Source organism: Loxodonta africana, chromosome 18 (assembly GCF_030014295.1).
Source record: "Loxodonta africana isolate mLoxAfr1 chromosome 18, mLoxAfr1.hap2, whole genome shotgun sequence".
Taxonomy (NCBI): domain Eukaryota; kingdom Metazoa; phylum Chordata; class Mammalia; order Proboscidea; family Elephantidae; genus Loxodonta; species Loxodonta africana.
Genome location: NC_087359.1, coordinates 6,283,250 through 6,306,054, shown reverse-complemented (window position 1 = coordinate 6,306,054; position 22,805 = coordinate 6,283,250). Strand labels below are relative to the sequence as shown.

The window sequence follows — 22,805 nt, the reverse complement described above, 5'->3', positions numbered from 1 at the left end:
TGTCTTCTTTGGTGAAGTGTCTGTTCATATCCTTTGCCTATTTTTTAATTGGATGCTTTGTCTTTTTGTTGTTGAGGTGTTGACGTTTTCTATGAATTCCGATTTAGACCCTTGTTGGTTATGTCATAATTGATTTTTTTTTCCCAGTCTGTAGGTTCTCTTTTTACTCTTTTGGAGAAGTCTTTTGATGAACATTAATTTTTAGGAAGTCTCATTTATCTAGTTCATCTTCTGCTGTTTGTGCATTTTTAGTTATGCTTGCTATTCTACTTATACCATGTATTAGGGCCCTGTTTTTTTCTTCCATGATTTTTACAGTTTTAGATTTTATGTTGGTCTTTGATTCATTGTGAGTTAGTTTTTGTGTATGGCATGAGGTATAGGTCCAGTTTCATTTTTCTACAGCTGGACATACACTTTTGCCAGCACCATTTGTTAAAGACACTGTCTTTTCCCTATTTAATGGACTTTGGTCCTTTGTTGAATATCAGCTGTCCACAGGTGAATGGATTTATGTCTGGGTTCTCAGTTCTGTTCCATTGGTCAATGTGTCTGTTGTTGTACCAGTACCAGGCTGTTTTGGCTACTGTGGCTGTATAGTAAGCTCTCAGAACAGGTTGTACGAGGCCTCCTACTTTGTTGTTCTTCTTCAATAGTGCTTTACTTGTCCGGGGCCTCTTTCCTTTCTATAAAAAGTTGGTGATTAGTTTTCCCATCTTGTTAAAGAATGCTGTTGGAATTTGGATTGTATTGTATTATATCTATCGATCGCTTAGGGTAGTATTGATATTTTCACAAAGTCTTCCTATCCATGAGCATGGTACATTTATCTTTTGGTTTCCTGAAGTAGCGTTTTGTAGTTTGCTTTGTATAGGTCTTTTATGTCCCTGGATAGACTTATGCTTAAGTATTTTATCTTTTGGAGGGCCACTGTGAATTGTATGGTTTTCCTGATTTCCTTTTTGAAGTTCTCTTTGTTGGTGTAGAGGAATGCAACTGATTTTTGTATGTTGATCTTGTATGCTGTTACTTTGCTGAATCTATTATTCCAGAGATTTCTCGTGGAATCTTTGGGATTTTATATATATATATATATACACATACACATATATGATCATATCATCTATTAACAGGAATAGTTTTACTTCTTCTTTACCAATTTGAATGCCCTTTATTTCCTTTTCTTTCCTTATCGCTGTCGTTAGGGTTTCCAGTACAATGCTGAATAAGAATGGCAATAAGGAGCATCCTTGTTTGGTTCCCGTTCTCAAGGGAATACTTTCAGTTGAGATTAATGCTGGTCGTTGGTTTTGTATAAACGCCCTTTATTATGCTGAGTAAATTCTCTCCTATTCCTATTTTACTGAGAGTTCCTATCAGGAATGGGTATTGCGCTTTATCAAATGCCTTTTCTGCTTTGATTGAGATGATCATGTGATTCTTTTCTTTTTTGTTTTATTGGCTGGCTTCATAGAACGAATTCTCTGCATGTTTGGTAGAATTCACCAGTGAAGCTCTCCAGGCCAGGGCTTTTTTTTCGTTGGAAGTTTTTTTTTTAACCTCTTCAATCTATTCTCTTGCTATGGGTCTGTTCAATGTTTCTACCTCAGTTTGTGTTAGTTTACGTAGGTAGTGTGTTTGTAGAAATATGTTCATTTTCTCTAGGTTTTCAAATTTGCTGGAGTGCAATTTTTCATAGTTTTCTGTCATGATCCTTTTACTTCATCTGGGTCTGTTGTAATGTCACCCATCTCATTTCTTACTTGGGTTATTTGCTGTTCCTCTTGCCTTTCTTTTATCAGTTTTGCCAGTAGTTTGTCAATTTTTATTGATCCTTTAAAGAACCAACTTCTGGTCTGGGTGATTCTTTATATTGTTCTTCTGCCCTCTGTTCCATTTATTTCTGCTCTAATTTTTATTATTTCCTTTTTTCTGGTGCCTGTGGGCTTCTTTTGTTGCTCTCTATTTATTCAAGTTGTAGGGTTAATGTTTTGATTTTGGCCCTTTCTTCTCTTTCGGTGTTTGCATTTATTGCTATAAATTGACCTCTGGGCATTACTTTCGCTGTGTCCCAAAGGTTTTGATATGTTGTATTTTCCCTCTCATTTGATTCCAGGATTTTTTAAAATTTCATCTTTAATTTCGTATATTATCCTTTGGTTTTTAAGCAAGCTGTTACTAAATTTCCATGTATTTGATTTTTTTTCCCCTTGCTCTTCCTGTTATTGATTTCTACTTTTATAGCAGTGTGATTACAGAAAATACTTTGTATTATTTCAATGTTTTGGATTTTATTTAGGCTTGCTTTGTGGCTTAAAATGTGGTCTCTTTTGGAGAATGACCCACGTGCATTGGAAAAGAACGTATACTTTGCTGCTGTTGGGCAGAGTGTCCCATATACATCTATGGGGTCAAGGTGGTTGATTGTAGCATTTTGATTTTCTGTACCTTTGCTGAGTCTCTTGCTGGTTTTGCCCTTCATCAAAAGTGGTATGTTGAAATCTCCTATTATTCTGGAAATGTGTATTCTATTTCTCTTTTCAATGCTGTTAAGTTTGTTTTATGTATTTTAGAGCCTGTCACTGAGTTCATATATATTTATTATGGTTATGTCCTCTTGGTGGATTGACCCTTTCATCATTATATAATGTCCTTCCTTTTCTTTTATGGTAGATTTTGTCTTAAAGTCTATTTTATCAGAGATAAATATTACCACTCCTGCTCTTTTTTGGTTATTGTTTGCTTGATGTATTATTTTTTTCCATTCTTTGAGTTTTAGTTTATTTATGTCTTTGTGTCTAAGGTGTATCTCTTGTTGACAGCATTTTGATGGTTTTTTTTTTTTTTAAATCCATTTCACCACTCTCTGTCTCTTTACAGGTGCATTTAAGTCATTGACATTCAGTATGATTATTGATAGGTATGAGGTTACTGCTGTCATTTTGTTGTGCTTTTGCGTGTGTGTGTATGCGCGCGGTGTTGATGCTTTCTTGGTTCTGCTAAATTTGAGTTTGATACGTCTCGATGAATCTTTTGAGTTCTATCCTATGTGGGGTTCGTTGAGCCCCTTGGATGGATATCTCTCATCTCTCATGGTAACAGGGAAGTTTCTGCCAGCATATCTTCTACAATTCTCTGTTTTCTTTTTTTTGTCTCCTCCTGTTCTGTAATTCTGATCATGTCTTGGTCATCTAGTGCTGCTATAACAGAAATACCACAAGTGGATGGCTTTAGCAAACAGAAGTTTATTTTCTCACAGTCCAGCAGGGTAAAGTTCAAATTCAGGGTGCCAGCTCTGTCGGCTCTGAAGGAAGGTCCCTGTCATCAGTCTTCCCTTGGTCTGGGAGGATCTCAGCACAGGAACCTCAGGTCCAAAGGACATGCTCTGCTCCCAGCACTGCTTTCTTGGTGGTATGAAGTTCCCATGTCTCTCTGCTTGCTTATCTCTTTTGCATCTCAAAAAAGACTGGCTTAAAACACTATCTAATCTTGTAGATCTCATTAATATAACTGCCACTAATCCATCTCATTACATCATAGTGACAGGACTTACAACACATAGGGAAATCACATCAGATGAAAAAATGGTAGCCAATCATACAATAATGAGAATCATGACCTAGCGAAGCTGATAAATATTTTGTGGGGACACAATTCAATCCATGACAGATCACCTGTAAATTTTTTCCTCTTGATAGCATCCCACATAACACTTAGGCTTTCTTTATTTTTCTTCATTCTTTTTTCTGGTTTTTGTTCAAACAAATTGGTGTAAAGGGATTAGTCTATTTCACAGAATCTGTCTTCCATTGATTCAATGCTGCTCCTACGCTATTGTATTGAGTTGTCTATTTCTGATATTTTATTGTTAATCTTTTGGATTTCTAGTTGCTGTTTTCGTATGGCTTCTAGTTGTCTATTTATTTTGTGGTTTCGTTCTTGTGTTGTATTCCTGAATTCTTCTTTGTGTTTTTCTTGATTTTGTCTGTGTTTTCATTTTTTTCTGTTTTCCTTCATCTCTTGAGGAATCTATATATTAGTCTTTTGAATTCCTTATCTGGTAGTTCCATTACCATTTCTTCCTCCAGGATGTTTTCTGGTTCTTTACCTTGGTTACTTGCTGTAGCCATATTGTCTTCATTCTTTATGTGATTTGGTACTGTCTATTGTCTCTGAGGAAACCCTGGTGGCGTAGTGGTTAAGAGCTACAGCTGCTAACCAAAAGGTTGGCAGTTTGAATCCACCAGGTGCTCCTTGGAAACTCTATGGGGCAGTTCCTCTCTGTCCTATAGGGTCGCTATGAGTCAGAATTGACTTGATGGCACTGGGTTTGGTTTTTGGTTTTGGTTGTCTCTGAGGAAACCCTGGTGGCGTAGTGGTTAAGAGCTACAGCTGCTAACCAAAAGGTTGGCTGTTTGAATCCACCAGATGCTCCTTGGAAACTTTATGGGGCAGTTCTACTCTGTCCTATAGGGTCGCTATGAGTCGGAATTGACTCAATGGCAGTGGGTTTTTTTTTTTTTTTTTGGTTGTCTATGAGGCATTAAGGCCTTATTATATTTATTTATCTACTGTATGTTTTTTTTTTTTAAATATATATCTCTTAATAGGCAGGTCATGCATGCTACTCTGTTGGGTACTCTAGCTGCACTGGCACTCTGCCACCTGTCTCCGGGTGGGTGAAGCAGCGGCTAGGTGTGTGAGCATGGGTCTGTTTGCTGGTCTTGTGGGGCAGCTGAAAATTTAGCTGGCATTTCTTATGATGTGATGTGTCTTTCTGGCCAGTCACCTGGGCCTGGGTGCAGGGAGCATTCTCACTGGTCGCTGGATTGGGTGTGTGTACTGCCAGTTGCTGGATGGTTAGGGCAAGGGTGTCTGGGTCACTGGTGGTACGGAAACTTTGACCAACAGTCCAAAATGGGCAGGGCTACATGGGGGTGGCCGAAGCAAGCACAAGCCTCCTGTTGTGGGGGTGGGATAAGGTGGTGCAAGGGGGTGAGACTGAATGCCGCCAGTCTACAGGTACCCACTAAGAGGGCATGCCCCAGTCAACTAGAGTGCTATGCAGTGGAGAGTTTGCCACTGGTCCTCAGGCCACTGGCACAGGAAGCTGGCAGGAGTAGAAAGTGCTGCTGGTATGGCAGCTGGGTGTTGAAGTGGGAGCCTCTGGTTCACAGGTTTCCAGCACCTGTGGCCAGGTGGAGCAGCACGCACCACTAGTCTGTGAGCCCCCAGTGCAGATGGCTGGGTGTAGGATGGGGTGCTGCAGGTCTTCAGGCCCCTGGTGCAGTTGGCTGGGTGGAAGTTGGGTACCACCAGTCCCTGGGCCCCCAGCGCTGGTGGCCAAGTGGAAAAGCAGATGCTGTGAGTCTGCAGGCACCAGCTCGGGCAGCTGAGCTTAGGAGTGGGCATCACCGGTCCATGGGCCCCCAGCGTGGGTGGGTGGGTGGAAGAGGGGGCATCACCCATCCATAGACTCCTGGTACAGGTGGCTGGGTGAAGTAGGCGCCACAGGGTTGCGAACCTGCAACATGGCTGAGTGGACAGAAGAGTGAAAGCTACCGGTTCACAGGCCCCTGATATGGGTGGCTAGGCAGAGAGGTGGGCACCACCCTTCTGCAGGCCCCAGCACCGGTGGCCAGGTGGAGAGGTGGGCAGCACTGGACTGCAGTCCCTGGAATGGGTAGCTGAGTGAAGGGATGGGCGCTGCTGGTCCGTTGGGCCCCTGGCTCAGGGGCGGGGTGGGGATGTGTACTGGACTGTGATCGCATGTGAGGGGATGCATGAGGTGGGTGGGGGACACTGCAGACCTGCAGGCCTCCGGCATGGGGGGCCGCGGAATGAAGTAGGTGAGGTGAGTGCACCTAACTTTCACAGGACGAAGAGCACTCCTGCCTGGTTCTGGATGTGGGTGCAGAGTCGTTCCTGCTTGGTTGTACCAGGTGATGGGGACTTCTGCTGGGAACACTGCTTGCTTTGGCTCAGTATGGCCATGCTGTTGCAGGTTTGACTGGCAGGGCACTGGCAATCCGTAATTCTGTGTCCACTGCTTTTGTACAGTCTCTCCTTCCACTTGGCCCTTGGTCTGATTCTGCATTCTTGCCTTTAATGCTCAGGGTCCCAAAGTTGTTATCTCTTTCCGATTCACTTGTTTTCTCAGGTCTTTGTTGTAAGAGGGATGTTATGAGGTGTCTGACTGCTCCACCATCTTGAACCACCTATCTTTTTAATTTTTTTTTGCAAATAGATTTTTCAAACCAGTTATCTACAGACAGATAACTGCTCTTCATACATAACAGAGCTGACAGTGCTTTGTTTACTTAATGTCCATGTCTTGGTGTCACTTCCCTTGCACCCCATTTGCTGTGCCCTTATATGCTAAGCTCCCTCAATCAACAACTCCTCCCTGCATCTACTCCATTCTCAGGTTAGCAGGGCTAACTCAGGTTCTGAGGGTCACTTCCTCTAGGAAGCTCCCCTGCCACAGTGGGCTGCATATGTCCCATGCCTTCTAAAAGCTGCCTGTGGTGCTCGATCTCACACCCAGCCCCACCAGAATCCTAGTGTCCTGGTACAGTGGACTCACCTGCTTACCTATCTGCCTCCCGCACTAGCCCACCAGCTCCTTGAGGCAGAAGTGCTTGCTCATCCCTCCCTAGCACAGCACCTGGCTGTGCTCAGCAACTATGTGGAACAAGACACTGAGGCAGACCCAGAGGTTGAGGGAAACATAGCAAAGCAAGCCAAGTGTGTGGGACAAAGATTCGTTGGGATTTCCACTCTGTGGCTCTCTTCAAAGGGGTCCCTAGGTGGTGCAAACAGTTTGCATAGTTGTTAACTGGAAGGCTGGTGGTTCAAACCCACCCAGCAGCAGTACAGCACCTCTAAAGAATACAGCCAAGAAAACCCTATGGAGCAGTTCTACTCTGTAACACATGGGGTTGCCATGACTCAGAATCAACTTGAAGGTAATGGGTTTTGGGTTTTTTGCTCCTTTCAACGTGCTTTTATCTTCACTTTTAAATTATAAGCAACTGGTAATTAACCCTGCCTGCTCCTAAACTACTTTAACTCTAGCCGTGAAGGCTTCCATGATGATTGAGGATCCAAAGAGGACATTATTTTGTGACTTACAGTGACTAACCAGAAAACACCACTCCCTGGAAAAGATAACTGCAAGACAAGAGACAAAGTTGGTGTTCCAGCAGGGACCCACCTACAGAAAATCGCACCTATGGCAGTTAGTTTTAAATTGCTGAATGGTCTCTTACAGTTAACAAAGGAAATTGCGACGGCCAACAGAAATTGCTCGTTAGTGCCCCTTCTCAAGGAGCACCCAAGGCTTGTCCCCTACCTGCCATACCTTAGTTATACCAATGTGTCTCGGCCAAAATACCCTTTACTTGTTTGTTTGTTTTTTTTTACCACCCCTTTTTGTTGTTGTTTTTAGGTACCCTTGAGTTGGTTCTGACTCACAGCAACCCTATGTACAATAGAATGAAACACTGGCCAGTCCTCTGCCATCCTCACAACGGTTGCTGTGTCTGAGCCCATCGTTGGGGCCACTGTGTTGACTTATCTCATTGACAGTCTTCCGCTTTTTCACTGATCCTCCTCTACTTTACCAAACATGATGTCCTTCTCTAGGGACTGGTTCCTCCTGATAACATGTCCAAAGTACATGAGAGGAAGTCTCGCCATTCTCGCTTCTAAGGAGCATTCTGGCTGTACTTCTTCCAACACAGATTTGTTAGTTCTTCTGGCAGCCCGTGATACATTCAATACTCTCTGTTATAATTCAGAGGCATCAGTCCTTCTCTGGTCTTCTTTATTCATTGGCTGAACACTTCTTATTAGTGTTAGAAAGTGTTCCAATCAAAACTGAAACAAACACAAACTACTCTGCCCTATTTGCTATTTTAAACAGCCAGTCATCATGGTTCCTCTGCTTTCAAATATGCTAAATACCTACCCACCCAATTTGCCAAAAAAAAAAAATAGAGTTCCTGTTTTATATTATTTTTAAAAATGACAGCTTCCTACTGTTTCAGTCTTTTCAGGAAGAAACTATATATGATCCTGTTTTGCAATTCTGACAGTAACCTTAGTTTCATTTGTCCATTTTCTAAGTTTCCATGGCCAAAGCTTAAGCCCTAGAAACAAAACTCATCATTCAAAAAGGTATATAAATACAGTGTGTACATTGTTGACATCTGGGAACTATATTAAAGTGATACCTGCATTTTCCTCTTTTTAGAGCAATGTCAGTGGCATCTGAATACACTTGAAATTATTAATTATAACTTTTAGGTTGATGTGCACTGATCTCCCAAGTAGAAAGAGATTCTGTTAGTCATGGGGTATAGCATTGAGGCAGTGGGAAACCTCACCTCTGCTTCTTGTTTTACAGGGAAGACTGGGCCTCGGAAAGGATTTTACCAGGTGGAACCTGGCTCTAAGCTCAATGCCTGCTCCACTATTAACATCTTCTGTAGCTGCTTCAGAGCCCTGATGGTGTAGTGCTTAAGAGCTTGGCTAACCAAAAGGTCAGCAGTTTGAATCCATCAGCCGCTCCTTGGAAACCCTACGGGGCAGTTTTACTCTGTTCTATAGTTTCATTATGAGTTGGAATCGACTTGATGTCAGTGGGTGCGAGTAGCTGCTTTACAGAACCACTAGAACTTTCTCAAATCTCTATATGTGCTTTCACTGGGCTCCCAACAATGCCCACTGAGGGGTCGTCACGTCCTGGCCACTGTGTGGCCCCTTCATCCAGGGCAGCATCTGGCTCTGATTATTTTACAGAGTTAATTAATGGCCTCTTCAGAACTGGCCTTTAACCTCTCTGAGCAGGATCCTGGCCTGACAGAATTCCCACATGAAGAGAGAGGAGTAACTAAAGCGTATTGAGGGAATCTGGCCTCCTGGATAAAGCACAAAATAAAATCAGTCATGCTGAGTTGTCCACGGATCTCTGAATCTCATTCAACACTTCAATGCAACTCTTCCTCAAGTTTAAGTAAACTGAGCGTGCTGACACTGCTAATCAAGGGTTGATGCTAATAAAAATTCTGAAAATAAAGTAACTACTTCATTAGTATATTTGGTGGGGGGGAGAAGACTACCCTTGAGCTGGTAAGTGAGAACCTCACTTCTCTCTTAGGTTTCTTGCACAGAGACAGAATGAGAAAACCCATGTCTGATGGTATTGGCAAATACTCTAGAAACTTCCCCAGAAAAGGCCTTCTCCAAGCATGTCAGGTCTGATTCACTACTGACAGACTTGTTGTTCCCAATCTAGAGTTATTACAAGAGATTCCCAATCCACAAAGGGCAGAGTAGAACTAACTGCCCCACAGGGTTTCCAAGGCTGTAATCTTTATGGGAGCAGACTGCCATATCCTTCTCCCATAAAGCAGCTGGTGGGTTCAAACCACTGACCTTTCGGTAGCAGCGGAGCTACCACTGCACCACCAGGGATCCCCAGCATAATGAGGGAGTACTCAAAAGTTCTGACATTAAAAGGCAGCTTACCTTCCTCATCTTACCAATTTCCAACTCAAAATAATGGCTTAAAATTTAATAGTAGTGGGAAAAACACATCCTGAGCAAAATGAATACGTGAAAGAAAGATCTATGTTTGAGCAATAAAGATTTCAGTACCTATTTAATAAAGTTTGAAAAAAAATCTAACTGTCATAGATTGAACTGTGTTCCCCCAAAACGTCTGTTGACTTGGCTGGTGATGGTTCCTTTGTATGATTGCACAATTGTCTATCATTTTATCTCCTGGTGTGATTTTCCTACGTGTTGTAGATCTTATCACCATGATGCAATAAGATTGATTAGTAGCAGTTACACTGATGAAGTCTACAAGATTAGTGTCTTAAGCCAATCTCTTTGAGATAAAAAAGAGAGAAGCGTACAGAGAGAGAGACATGGGGGCCTCACGCCACCAAGAAAGCAGTGCCGCGAGCAGGGCACATCCCTTGGACCTGAGGTTCCTGCACTGAGATGCTCCCAGACCAAGGGAAGACTGACGAATCACAAGGACCTTCCTCCAAAGCTGGCAGAGAGGGAAAGAATTCCCCCGGAGCTGGTGCCCTGAATTTGGGCTCGTGGCCTACGGGACTATGACAGAATACACTTCTGTTTATGTTAAAGTCATCCATTTGTGGTATTTCTGTTATACCAGCACTAGATGACTAAGACACCAACCATTAATTTTGACAGGCAAAATCCTTTCAAGTTTTTTTTTTTTTTTTCTTTTCGTACATGTGGCAAAGGCTGGGAGGGAATTATGCAAAGTCTCTCTTCTCTGAAAATGTCAAGCTTCCTTTGTAAAGGGGCAATTTTCTTATTTCTGCACAAAAAGTACACAATTGCTTAACTTAACAGAAGCTGAAAAGCACTGGGTAAAACCCGCATTTGTCAGGATTTTCTAATAAGGCAGTATCAAGTGGAGAGGGAGAAGAGGCCTAAGCCAAGTGGTCGGTCTGATGGAGAGTGGGGCATCCAGCAGGTGCAGAAAAGCCTCTGAGAACCCATCTCGAGACAGGAAGTGATCGCATCAGCCCTCCCACGAACTGCAAGGCTGTCATGTGCGCTCAGCCCACTTCTTGTCTCAACTGGGGTCTGGGTGGAATGGGAGGAGCATAGGGAAGTAGGTCATGGGCTGAGGGAAGAGGAGGCCGGATGAGATGGGGGGAGCAGTCGCAGCACTGCCCTACACCCTTGCTGCCTTCTCTTGGGGCTGGAGAAAACTAGCCTCTTTCTACTCCCAACAACCCATCTCCCACTGCTAAAACATGCTGACTTTATACCCTCTTGTGAACACTCGGCTTCCCAACTCTTGGATACTCTTGACAATGCTTGTGGAAGAAAGGGTATAAACATAGTTTACAGCCTATTAATTGTTTAGTCAGAGCTCAAACACCAAGTGGACTTATCCTTTGGCTGCTGTATCCTAGTTCCACTCTAATTAGTAAAGTGGGGAAAGCTATAGGAAAGGCAGGATGGCCTAAGCATCTGGGCACCAGGTACCCTCTGTCTCCTGGGGTGGCATTACTAATATTGACTATTCTCATGTTATTCACTGTGGGAAAGTGACAAAGTTCATTTGTGGCACGTGATAGAGAGGAAAAGGTGACAGATACAAAGCTGGCCCTCTTTGTAGGGGAGATCACTTCAGAAAGAGGAGTCCCCAGGTACCGCAAAGAGTTAAACGCTTGGCTGGTAACTGAAAGGTTAGAGGCTCAAGTCCATCCAGGGGCACCTTGAAAGAAAGGCCTGGTAATCCACTTCTGAAAAATCAGCCAATGAAAGCCCAGTGGAGCACAGCTCTGCTCTGATACACACAGGTCGTCATAAGTCAAAATCAACTCGATGGCAACCGGTAATTCAGAGAAGACAGAGGTATACTGGGTACCACCAATCATATGGGGAGTTCGCTACATTTCCACGGGGCCAGGGATCAGGAGTACGTAACAGAAAGTGTATGTGTGAGGTGTGTGTGATTTCAGACTGAGCCTGAAGTGTACAGGCCCCACTCCTGGTTGCCAAGGTCAAGCTCCTCTCACCATGTTTACTCAGAAAAGCCACAAGCAAATGAAACAAGGAATAACCAAGGGCAGGGCAGCAGGTAGCCTCATGAGCTTCACCCTGAAGGAAGAGCTGCAGAAGAGTCTGGTAAGGTTTGAGCTGTGAACAAAGATGAACTCAGATGGAAATGGCTTGACATCTTAAACACAAGTGAATTAGTACTCCGGGACTTCATGGATGCTGCTGACCTGCTGGCTCTCCTGCTGACACTGTTCCAGGAAAGCACGTAAACCAGATGTTCTACCAGCTCTACGGAGGGGCCACTGCAAGGAGAGGAGCCTCAGTCAGGTGGACAACGACTGGGCTTAGGGAGCAGGCTCGGACAGGGACCGGCGGTGGCAGCCTGCACTGCCTAGGCCCCTACTGTCACCAAGGACCCAGGCCCCGCCCAGCTTCAGGGAGACAACTGAAGCTAGCTGAACCTATAATGTGAAAGTCAGGGTCAATGCCAGGCTCTCTCAAGCTAAGGCTACAAATGGTTAGAAAGCAATTTTTTCCAACTCCTAAGTTAGAAAAAAGTTACCTACTTGTAATTTTCAAAGTTAAATTATTAAATATTAAAGAATAGCTATACAGCCTCCAGAAGCTGGAAAACGCAGGGAAACAGACTCTCCCCTGGAGCCTCTAGAGGGAAGACAGCCCTGCTGACAGCTTGGTTTTGGCCAGTGAAACCCATTTTAGACTTCTGGTCTCCAGAACTATGAAAGAATAAATGAATAAATGTGTGCAGTTTCAAGTCACACTTAAAAAAAAGAATAGATACACAGGCCTTGATTTGAACCTTAAAAACTCTGACAACGACACAATAATGTTTTATGAGATAAGTGTTATGGATTGAATTGTGTCTCCCAAAAAAAACGTGTGTCAGCTTGGCTAGGCCATGATTTCCAGTATTGTGTGGTTGCCCACCATTTTGTCATCTGAGGTCATTCTCCTATGTGTTCTAAATCCTACCTCTATGACGTTAATGAGGCAGGATTAGAGGCAGTTATGTTAATGATGCAGGACTCCATTTACGAGATTAGACTGTATCTTGAGTCAATCTCTTTTGAGACATAAAAGAGAGAAGTGAGCAGAGAGACAAGGGGACCTCACACTACCAAGCAAAAAGAGCCAGGAGTGCATGTCCTTTGGAACCAGGGTGCCTGTGCTGGACAAGGACCTTTACCCAGAGCCGACAGAGAGAGGAAGCCTTCCCCTGATGCTGGCACCCTAAATTCAAACTTCTAGCCTCCTAGACTGTGAGAGAACAAACTTCTGTTTGCTAAAGTCATCCACTTGTGGTATTTCTGTTATAAAAAAAATAGTGGCACTAAATAACTAAGATAATAAACTATGAAAAGTCAAATACAAAAAACCCCTGAGTCAAAATAAAGTCCTTCTCCAGGTATGGTGCATATCCTGATGTGTGTCATTTCTAGAATCTGAGGCACAGATCAGACATTCAGACCAACTGGAACAGCTTCAACCACGCAGTCTCTCCTCTGAGTCAGGCCCTGCTGGCCCTGTGTCCCACCTTCCATATCTCTGTTGCCCCCTTCCCCTCCTGAGGGGCAGATGTCCCAAACCTCACTATACTCCTCCAGTCCTGCACCCGATAGGGGATGCTTAAATCTCCACCCCAAGGACAGCCCCAGTGATATGTGCCAAGTGTGATACGAGTTGTCATGGATTGAATCATGTCCCCCCAAAATATCTGTCAGCTTGGCTAGGTCACAATTCCCTTGTATGATTGTCTACCATTTTATCTTCTGATATGATTTCCCTATGTGTTATAAATCCTATCACTATGATGTGATGAGATGGATTACTGGCAGTTATACTGATGAGGTCTAAAAGATTAGTGACTTGAGCCAATCTCTTCTGAGATATAAAAGAGAGGACCATGCAGAGAGATATGGGAACCTCAAACCACCAAGAAGCAGCGCTGGGAGCAGAGTGCATCCTTTGGACCTGAGGTTCCTGCACTGAGATGCTCCCAGACCAAAGGAAGACTGATGACGAGGACCTTCCTCCAAAGCAGAGAGAGAGAGAAAGCCTTCCCCTGGAGCTGACGCCCTGAATTTGAACTTGTAGCCTACCTGACTGTGAAAGCCATCCACTTGTGGTATTTCAGTTATAGCAGCACTAGATGACTAAGACACAAGTTTACCAGATGCCAGCTTTCCCCACTTCCTGACCACTGCCCACACAGTATATATGGCTGCACCCATCCACGCCATCTCTCCCCATTTTCACACCGTGATCTGGAGCTCTTGGGGTCTCAGGGAGTCCCTCAGGGGTCAGCTCGCAGAGGTTGAGGAAAAGGTGAAAAAGGCAGGGTGGCTGGGCCCTTTCCCCACATTCCAACCAACCACAGTAATTGAAACAGCTTTTGACCAGCAAAGCAGTCAGTTCCACTGTATTTTCCCTATGACTCATGGGGAGATGAATAGTCTTTCCATGTTAGATACTAGAGCTCTGGTCACATCTGAATCTCCTTCACAGGTAAGGAACCTACTAAGCTCACCAAGCTGTGGTGCGTGAGGTGTGTGCTGAGCAGAAGGTCATCGCACACTGTCATTGGGGTGATGGAGGCCAACTCCTGAGGGTTTTTCCAGCTTCTACCAACTGACTCTGAAGTGTGTTTGCACATGCTAGCTTGTCTGACTTGACCCTCAACAACACCTCCTTGAAGTAGGAGTTACCATGCCCATTTTATATGCAAAGAGGAAAAGGACTTCCTGAAAGTGGTACAGTGACTGAGTGGTTCAGCCAGGACATAAATCCAATGCTCAGATGTTAAGTCCTGCTTGCAACACAGTACTAGATTCCAGATGGCACGCTCCGACCCTATCTCACCTGAAGTATTTTACCTGTGTGCTAATTCATCCCTCTGATCTCATATTCCCAAGAAAACCTTATCAATTTCCCAACAAAAAGAGGGTATGAGGGAAGAAAGGGGAGTAAGAAATGAAGATCACCAAGACCACCCTTTCCTAGAACTTCCAGAATTCTCTTGAGCTATGTTGGGCTTTATGGTGGCCTTCCTAATAGGAATGACCCACGGCCAATATGGAGAAATAGAACAATCGAATTACTGAATGTGATCAAGGATATACTAAAACTATTAAAAGTCAATAGCTGGCACTATCCAAATGTACATTTCCTTGATACACCAAGCATATCACTGTGTTTCTAGGCAACTTGCCTCTGCTCTTAAATATACATCAGGAAAGGTGTGATTCCAAAGTAAACAAATTTGCAACTCCTAGGCAGATACTGGAACTATTACGAATGAATATTTCTCAGAATCTTAATGAAATATCCAAAACAAGAAGGAGTGTGAAGGGGTAAAGAAGGGAAGGAATACAGTTCCTCTGTTTTCAAGAACACTGGTAGCTTACAAGCATCAGTAGATCAGATTAGGGACAAAAATACCACGGGTGCATCACTTAGGAGCCCTGGTGGCATAGTGGTTAAGAGTTCGGCTGCTAACCAAAAGGTCAGCAGTTCAAACCTACCAGCCATTCCTTGGAAACTCTCTGGGGCAGTTCTACTCTGTCCTATAGGGTCGCTATGAGCTGGAATCGGCTTGACAGTAACAGGTTTTTTTTTAATGGGTTTATGCATCATTTTAAAAGTACTGTACTTAAACCAGAGTCCCTGGGTGCTGCAAGTGGTCAACGTGCAGAGGCACTTTGGAAAATGAGTCACTAAAAATCCTACAGAGCACAGCTCTACAATGATACACATTGGGTTACCATGAGTTGGGGTCAACTTGAAGGCAACTGGAGTTCAAACTGCATGAAATTCCGTTTCTAAAATGCCCAGCAAAGTGACCAAATCTGCTCCGTTTACCCTGTCACTTGTGGGGAGATGGATATGATAAACAGAGAGGTTAACTGGTCTTATAGAAGATGACATTTCAGTCACAACTAGTTCCATGTACCATATTTCCTATGAAACTCCCGTCACTGTCTTCCGAGGGAGGGGACTTCTCAACACTTTTTTCTCATAGCTGCTACTGGGAAACACCCCAAGGAAAAGCCTTTTCCCCAAACAATAATTTCATCATGAACTTGAGGCGAGGAGGTCCTCGCTACTCAGAGCCCACATGGGTTTTCCATACATCACCTGAGCAGAAAAGTCAATTAGCTTTGGAAGCAGGACTTTGCCACCTTCATCGCTCTTCAGGAAATCCAGCAAACTGCCTGTGTGTAGAGTTAGAACAAGTTAGTGGAGTTCACACATAAAGGGGAAAACCCGAAACAAAATTGAAATGATCATCACTACTACTAGTTGCGGTCGAGCTGAGTTGACTCACAGCAACCCATGTGTGTCAGAGTAGAGCTGTGCTCCACAGGGTTTTCCATAGCTGATTTTTTGGAAGTAGATAGCCAAGCCTTTCTTCTGAGGTACCTCTGGGTAGGCTCAAACCTCCAATGTTTTGGTTAGCAGCTGAGTGCTTAACCATTGCACCACCCATTGCTACCAGGGTGGGAGTGAGGGATCTATAAAACTGATTGGCTCTGCAGTGCTGCACGGCTACAGAAGCTTTTCCTAAGGTTGGTCAAAGCCAGTCCCCTTTTGCCTGTTACCTTTGAAAAGCAGTTCGTGTGCTCCAAGTAAGAAAGGGTGGTGTTGGATATGACTTTTCTCCTATAGGTGTCTGAAAGCAATGCTTTTCAGAGCACTTTGTACCTGCCACTCTGATATACTTACTGCAACGCCTGATCTTTAGGGGCTCCCCTAGAATAGAAACCCAGCAGTTCTCTTTGAGGTCCCGTCTACAGCAGGCACTGTGCTAAGGCTCACTGCTATCTGTTCATAGCAACAGAACCCGGCACCTGCAGTAGGTGCAGAATGAGCAGCTGACGAAGGAACTGGGCTGGGAAGAAGTGACACGCACCTAACAGGGGCTGTGCCAACAAACACTTCCTCGTGGCTTCTTCTCTGAAGCAAAACACTCTACTCTGCCCCTTTCCCCAGAATGTAAAGTACCAACCTTAAGTGTGGCCTTAAGTGTGGCCTGAGACAAGTTACTGACCTCCTCTACGTGTCAGGCTTTTCCTAGGTGGGCATGCCCTAGTACCGCTACCAGAGTTACGGTGAGGATGGAATTGGGCGATGGATTTAGGCATGTTGGTGCCTGGCAGGCATAAGCGCTCGATAAATGTGAGGCTATCTGGTCCGTGACATGGGAACCATTGTGCTTACCTCTCAGACTGTTGCCAAGGTTAAAAGGGAGAAGAATCCTGAGGAGGGCTCAGTATACCTTAGTTGTTGTCAACAGGAGAAACTCATATTTACACTTATGATTAAAAATAACAGTAACTAATTAATTCAACTAATATTTACTAAACCCCTACAAAGCATCAGCCCCTGGGCCTGGCTTCTGGGCGTGGCAACCTAAGCCAGTAACAGATATTAAATGAGAAAATGTCTCTATGTAACCTTTTCAGTTATGACATCACAGTATAACCTCCATTACGCATGAGATAATTTTTAATTCTGGAAATAAAAAAAAAAAAAAAGGTTTTCTGGCTACCACCAATCACTCCCCTAACAGGGAACACAACAGAGAATCCCTGATGGGACAGAAGAAAAGTGGGATGCAGACCTCAAATTCTTGTAAAAAGACCAGACTTAATGGTCTGACTGAGCCTGGAGGGACCCCAGAGGTCATGGCCCCTGGACTCTCTGTTAACCCAGACTTAAAACCATTCCTGAGGCCAACTCCTCAGAAAAAGATTAGACTGGACTATAAAACATAAAATGATACTAGGGAGGAGTGTGCTTCTTAGCTCTAGTAGACATATGAGACTGTGTGGGCAGCTCCTGTCTGGAGGGGAGATGAGAAGGCAGAAGGGGACAGGAGCTGGTTGAACGGACACAGAGAATACAGGGTGGGGAGAAGGAGTGTGCTGTCACATTATAAAGACAGCAACTAGGGTCACATAACAATGTGTATATAAATTTTTGTATGAGAACCTGACTTGAATTGTAAACTTTCACTTAAAGCACAACAAAAAATAAATAAATAAAATAAAATCTCCGCAAAAAAAAATCATTTTCTTCTTTCCTCCCTCTTTCTGAAGACTCCTTTATAAAAATCATATACTAGCTTCTTACCATTTTCCTGGACTGAAGGTGGACAAAGGAAGAAGGGCAGTGATTCACATCCCACTTATCTGATGTTGATTAGAATGGGAGGAAAGATGACTGCTTGAAACCTCTTCTAAAATAGTGATTCCATGAGTACAAGGGAATTCAACCTCAAGTTTTAAAAATAGGAACATTTTAAAGTGACACTCTGAATATTTGGATATTTCTGGGAATTTACTAACTATATAACAAAAATAGTCTTATTTGAAATATATATTCTTTTATTCAACCAATATTTATGAGCACCTACTATGTACTGGCAGAGCTCTGGTGGCGTAGTAGTTAAGAGCTACGGCTGGTAACCAAAAGGTTGGCAGTTTGAATTCACCAGCCACTCCCTGGAAACCCCATAGGGCAGTTCTACTCCATCCTGTAGGGTCGCTATGAGTGGGAATTGACTTGACGGCAATGGCTTTGGGCGCTACGTACTAGGTGCTACTTTCAGGGCAAATGTGTATATGCAAACAAATGCACGGAAAACTGGAAGCCTATGTATCAATTTTATTACACTGGTTACTTCTGCTGAGTAAATTATGAAAATGCTTGTTTTCCTGTATTTTCTAATTTTTCAGCCAAGAGTATGTTGTTTTAAAATTACAACCACTTGCCTATTCTCTGTTCATTTAACTACTTGACCGTTCGGTCTTACACGGCCATGGCGGCCCGCAGCGTGCTCACCTTTGGCCATGTACTCCGTGATGATGTAGATGGGCTCCTCCTTGGTGACCACGGCATAGAGTCGCACCAGTTTGTCATGCTGCAGTGTCTTCATGAGGTTCGCTTCCTCCAGGAAGGCCTGCACTGACATGGTGCCCGGCTTCAGCGTTTTCACAGCTACTTTAGTGCTGTTATTATAGTAACCTGGGGGGAAAAAAGCAGGGCCTGCTTCATCAAACAGAATGGCATCTGAAAACCTCACTTTGTAGATACAGAATTCCAAGAAAACTTTCTAGATAGAAACATTATTATATAAATTTGATGATCAGCTAACATCAAGGGAAGCTTCTGAAGTGCGTACGGGAATTCTCTGAACTATCTTTACAACCAAAAATCCATTGCCATCAAGTCTATTCCAACTCATAGCGACCCTATGGGACAGAGTAGAACTGCCCTACTGGGTTTCCAAGGAGGGATGGATTCAAACTGCTGACCTTTTAGTTAGCAGCCCAGCTCTTAACCACTGTGCCACCCAGGCTCCATCCTTACATTTTCGTAAAAATCTAAAATTATTCCAAAATCAAAAGATTTTAAGAAAAAGAGTTAAAAAAAAAATTGTATTTACATTCCATCGTGGAGATAAAAATTTTCTTCTTATTAATGAAATATTATTTATCCAAGACCAAAAAACAAAAACCCAAACCAAAAACTCTATATATAATCCCAAACATACACACACATAATAATTCCCACTTAAAGATATAAGCATATTTTATATCTAAAACATACATATAGACAATGGTCTGGAAGAATATACACCAAAATATGAATTCTGACTATCTCCAATGGTGCGCTTATGGGTAATCTAAATTTTGTTTACCATTAAAAAAAAAAAACAATCAGTTGCCAAGCTGTCGATTCCAACTCATGGTAACCCCATGTCGGCCAGAGTAGAACTATGCACCATAAGGTTTTCAATGGCTGGCTTTTCTCAAGTAAATCATCAAGACTTTATTCCCAGGTGCCTCTGGGTAGACTCGAAATTCCAACCTTTCAGTTAGCCACTGAGCATGATAACTGTTTGTGCCACAGGGGCTCCTTTGTTCACTATACCTTTAACTATTTACCAAATTTCAGGATTGTTATTTTTTTGAAGTGTATATTAGAAAAGTATCCATTACTTATAGTTACTGACTTTAAGCTAGTAGAATAAGCATTTTTCAAAGTTTTCCAAGAGAACAGACTTGGATGATTCTCCATGAAGAAGGATATGGTGTTTGAGAGGCTGGGGAAGCCTCATGCTGTCTCCGCCCCAGAAGGCTCAATATCCACGCTCCCATCTAAGGCCTCCAAGACGTTCTTTCCTGAAAACCCTGCTTAACTTTTTCAACCTCTGCTTGTCCACAAGTTCTTCACCGCAGGACATGATTTCACATACGTTTTCACTCACCATGGAATTAAAGACCCAGGAAGCAGATTTCAGGAGAGACTAATAGATTTCCCCCAAGACACTACTTTTCAGGGAGCAGCCTCAATGAAGTACTTATTTCTAAGCCTGATGCTCTCCTGGCAAAGCCTTTTTCTCAAATGATTTGGCTGAGCAGGAACAGAAATGATCACTCTCTCCTTTCCTTTCCTCTCTGTTGCCCCGCTGCCCTTAGAAGTGCAGGAAAAAAGGTGGGTGGAGGGGCAAGCTGATGGAACCACATGCCTCTCCCTGTAGGCTACCTCTACCTGGTGTGTTGTACCTGCTCAAAGAATAATGCAAATGCTTAGAAATAGAGATACGCAAATGTACACTCCCCTTTTCTAGGTCACGTAATTATCTGTATGTTACACATAGACAGATGCCTGGAAGTGTGCTCGGGGAAATGCCAAGGATGATTACCTCTAGGTGGTATATTTTAGGGTGATTTTTACTTTCTTTTATGCTTTGCTATTTTGGTTAAACTTGTGAATAAGTGTGTATCCTTTTTTCCAAAAGGAATTATTAAAAAAGAAAAAAATTATGTTTTTATTTCTATAATGGGCAAGAAAAATTATTAGTTTGCAGCAAATTCAACCTTAATGACTTTTCTTCTGATTTCTCTATTAAAACTTTTCCTTCTGGTCTGAGGCACGGCCAAGATGGTAGAGTAGTCAGATGCTTCCTGTGGTCCCTCTTACAATAAAGACTCTCCCAAAAAGTGAATCAATTATATATGACAATCTAGAAACCCTGAACATCAAAGACAAAGTTGAGGAACTGGACTGAGAGGCAGGGGTAGGGAGGGATGGTTCAGAAGCAGCAAGGAGTTGCCAGATTGACCTGGCTGGCACTGGCACCCTGCAGGCTGGATCAGCTGGTGCACACAGTGAGGCAAGCAGTGGTGCTCAGGACACGTTTTCCACACCAGGAGAGACCGAGCAGTACAGAGCCTGCTCAAGCCTCCATTACCAGCAAGAAACGACACTCAATCAGTGAAAGATCAGTACAAGTGTCTAACCTACAGTGCGATCAATTCCCTCCCCCTCTTTTTGGGAAGTACCTCTGTCCCATTTACCTGTCCCCTCCCCACTCTGCTCTGGTCCTTATCTGGCTTCAGTGATTGCTGTACTCCCTGGGCCAAAAGTAGGATCCACTGCGTGTCCTGAGTCATTTTCCCGGCTTTGGAGACAGAACAAATTAACAAAAAGAGAAAATAATCTGCCAGCTCCCCTAAGCTGGAAACTCAGGGCAGGCACAGCTCCTTTGTCTAGGCACAGGCATAAGGGGTCTATGGACTTTGAATGCTTTCACCCCTGCATAGACCCGTTTGGGCCTGTTTCAACAGCATAGGCCCTCATTAGCACAGTATAACAGGGTATATACCTGAAGTCTATTTCCATCTGTATCTGCTGTAATGGGGAGTGGCAGATTTGTGACATTTGACACTGTCCTGTCCATTAAGCGGGGTCTTCACCTAACCACATCAGGGGCCTGAGGACCAGAGGCTCCACTCACTCCACTGAGCCACCCATGACAGGGATCCAAGAATAAGTGGAGACTTACAGTCCTTACAGCCAACAGCATTCGGTGCCCACAGTCTGGCTGCAAAAGCCACCTACCTATGTGCTCTAGAGAACAGGGATACACTTTCCTCACAGACACTTAGGGACGGTTGTCAGCCCCCTGCCTTGATCAGCACATGACTCCCTACTGCAGCCAGATACCTGTGCCTATTCCAATCACCCCTGCCCATCTAGGACTGTAGGTGACAGCCTCCACCACACACTTGTTGACCGATGACCTGGACACCTGAGCTGAATCCATAGAAGAAAAGTAAATGGACTCTTGGGCTCACATACCTAGTAACAGCTCTAGCTACCTAGAGACAGGATGTGAGAGCTTCAAAAACACCAATAATCACACTAGCTGACACGACCAGCCTATTTGGCCATATCAAAACAAAACAATACTAGTAAGATAGGACACAATAAGCAAACATAAAATAAATAAACATAGTAACTTATCAGTGGCTCAGAGAGAACAGACAATATCAAATCACATAAACAGGCAGATCATGATGGCTTCAGCAAGCTAACAAAACAAAGATTCAAGAAACCTTCCAGAGGAATATAAATTCTTGAAATTACTGAAGGTAGAATTCAAAAGACTAATGTGCAGAACTCTTGAAGAGATCAGGAAGGAGATCAGGCAAAATGCAGAACAAGCCAAGAAACACATGGACAAAGTTAACAGAGGAACTTAAGAAGGCTATGCAAGAGCATAATAACAAGTTTAACAGGCTGCAAGAATCCACAGAGAGACAGCAAACAGCAATCCAAAAGATTAACAATAAAATTTCAGAATCAGACAACTCGACATAAAGTCATAGGCACAGAATTGAGGCAACAGAAGTCAGAACTAGTGAGACTGAAGATGAAGCACCCGACATCAACTTATTTGATGAAAAATCACATAAAAGAATTAAAAAAAAAATGAAGAAACCCTAAGAATTATGTGGGCCTCTATCAAGAGGAATAACCTATGAGTGATAGGAGTACCAGAATGGGGGGGCGGGGGAAGATAACAGAAAATACAGACAGAATTCTTGAAGATTTCTCAGCAGAAACCTTCCCTGATATTATGAAAGATGAGAAGATATCTATCCAAGAAGCTCATTGAACCCTACACAAGGTAGACCCCAAAAGAACGTCACCGAGACATATTATAATCAAACTTGCCAAAACCAAAGATAAAGAGAGAATTTTAAGAGCGGCTAGGGATAGAAGGAATGTCATCTACAAAGGAGAGTCAGTAAGACTAAACTCTGACTACTCAGCAGAAATGATGCAGGCAAGAAGGCAATGGGATGACATATACAAAGCATTGAAGGAAAAAAAAATGCCAGCCAAGAATTACTTATCCAGCAAAACTG

At 43.3% G+C, this 22,805-nt stretch overlaps 1 protein-coding gene across 5 annotated transcripts in view; it reads right to left on the bottom strand.

Moving 5' to 3' along the window:
* Positions 1-22,805, bottom strand: part of LYN (LYN proto-oncogene, Src family tyrosine kinase) — a 183,069-nt gene that overhangs the window by 53,339 nt on the left and 106,925 nt on the right. For all 5 annotated transcript variants that reach the window (XM_023538857.2, XM_003420002.4, XM_023538856.2 and 2 more), the window contains exons 9-10: positions 18,427-18,609; positions 15,718-15,794 (exon numbers count right to left, since the gene is read on the bottom strand). In XM_023538857.2, coding sequence (XP_023394625.1) covers positions 15,718-15,794; positions 18,427-18,609 — 260 coding nt within the window. The remainder of the gene's footprint in view (positions 1-15,717; positions 15,795-18,426; positions 18,610-22,805) is intronic.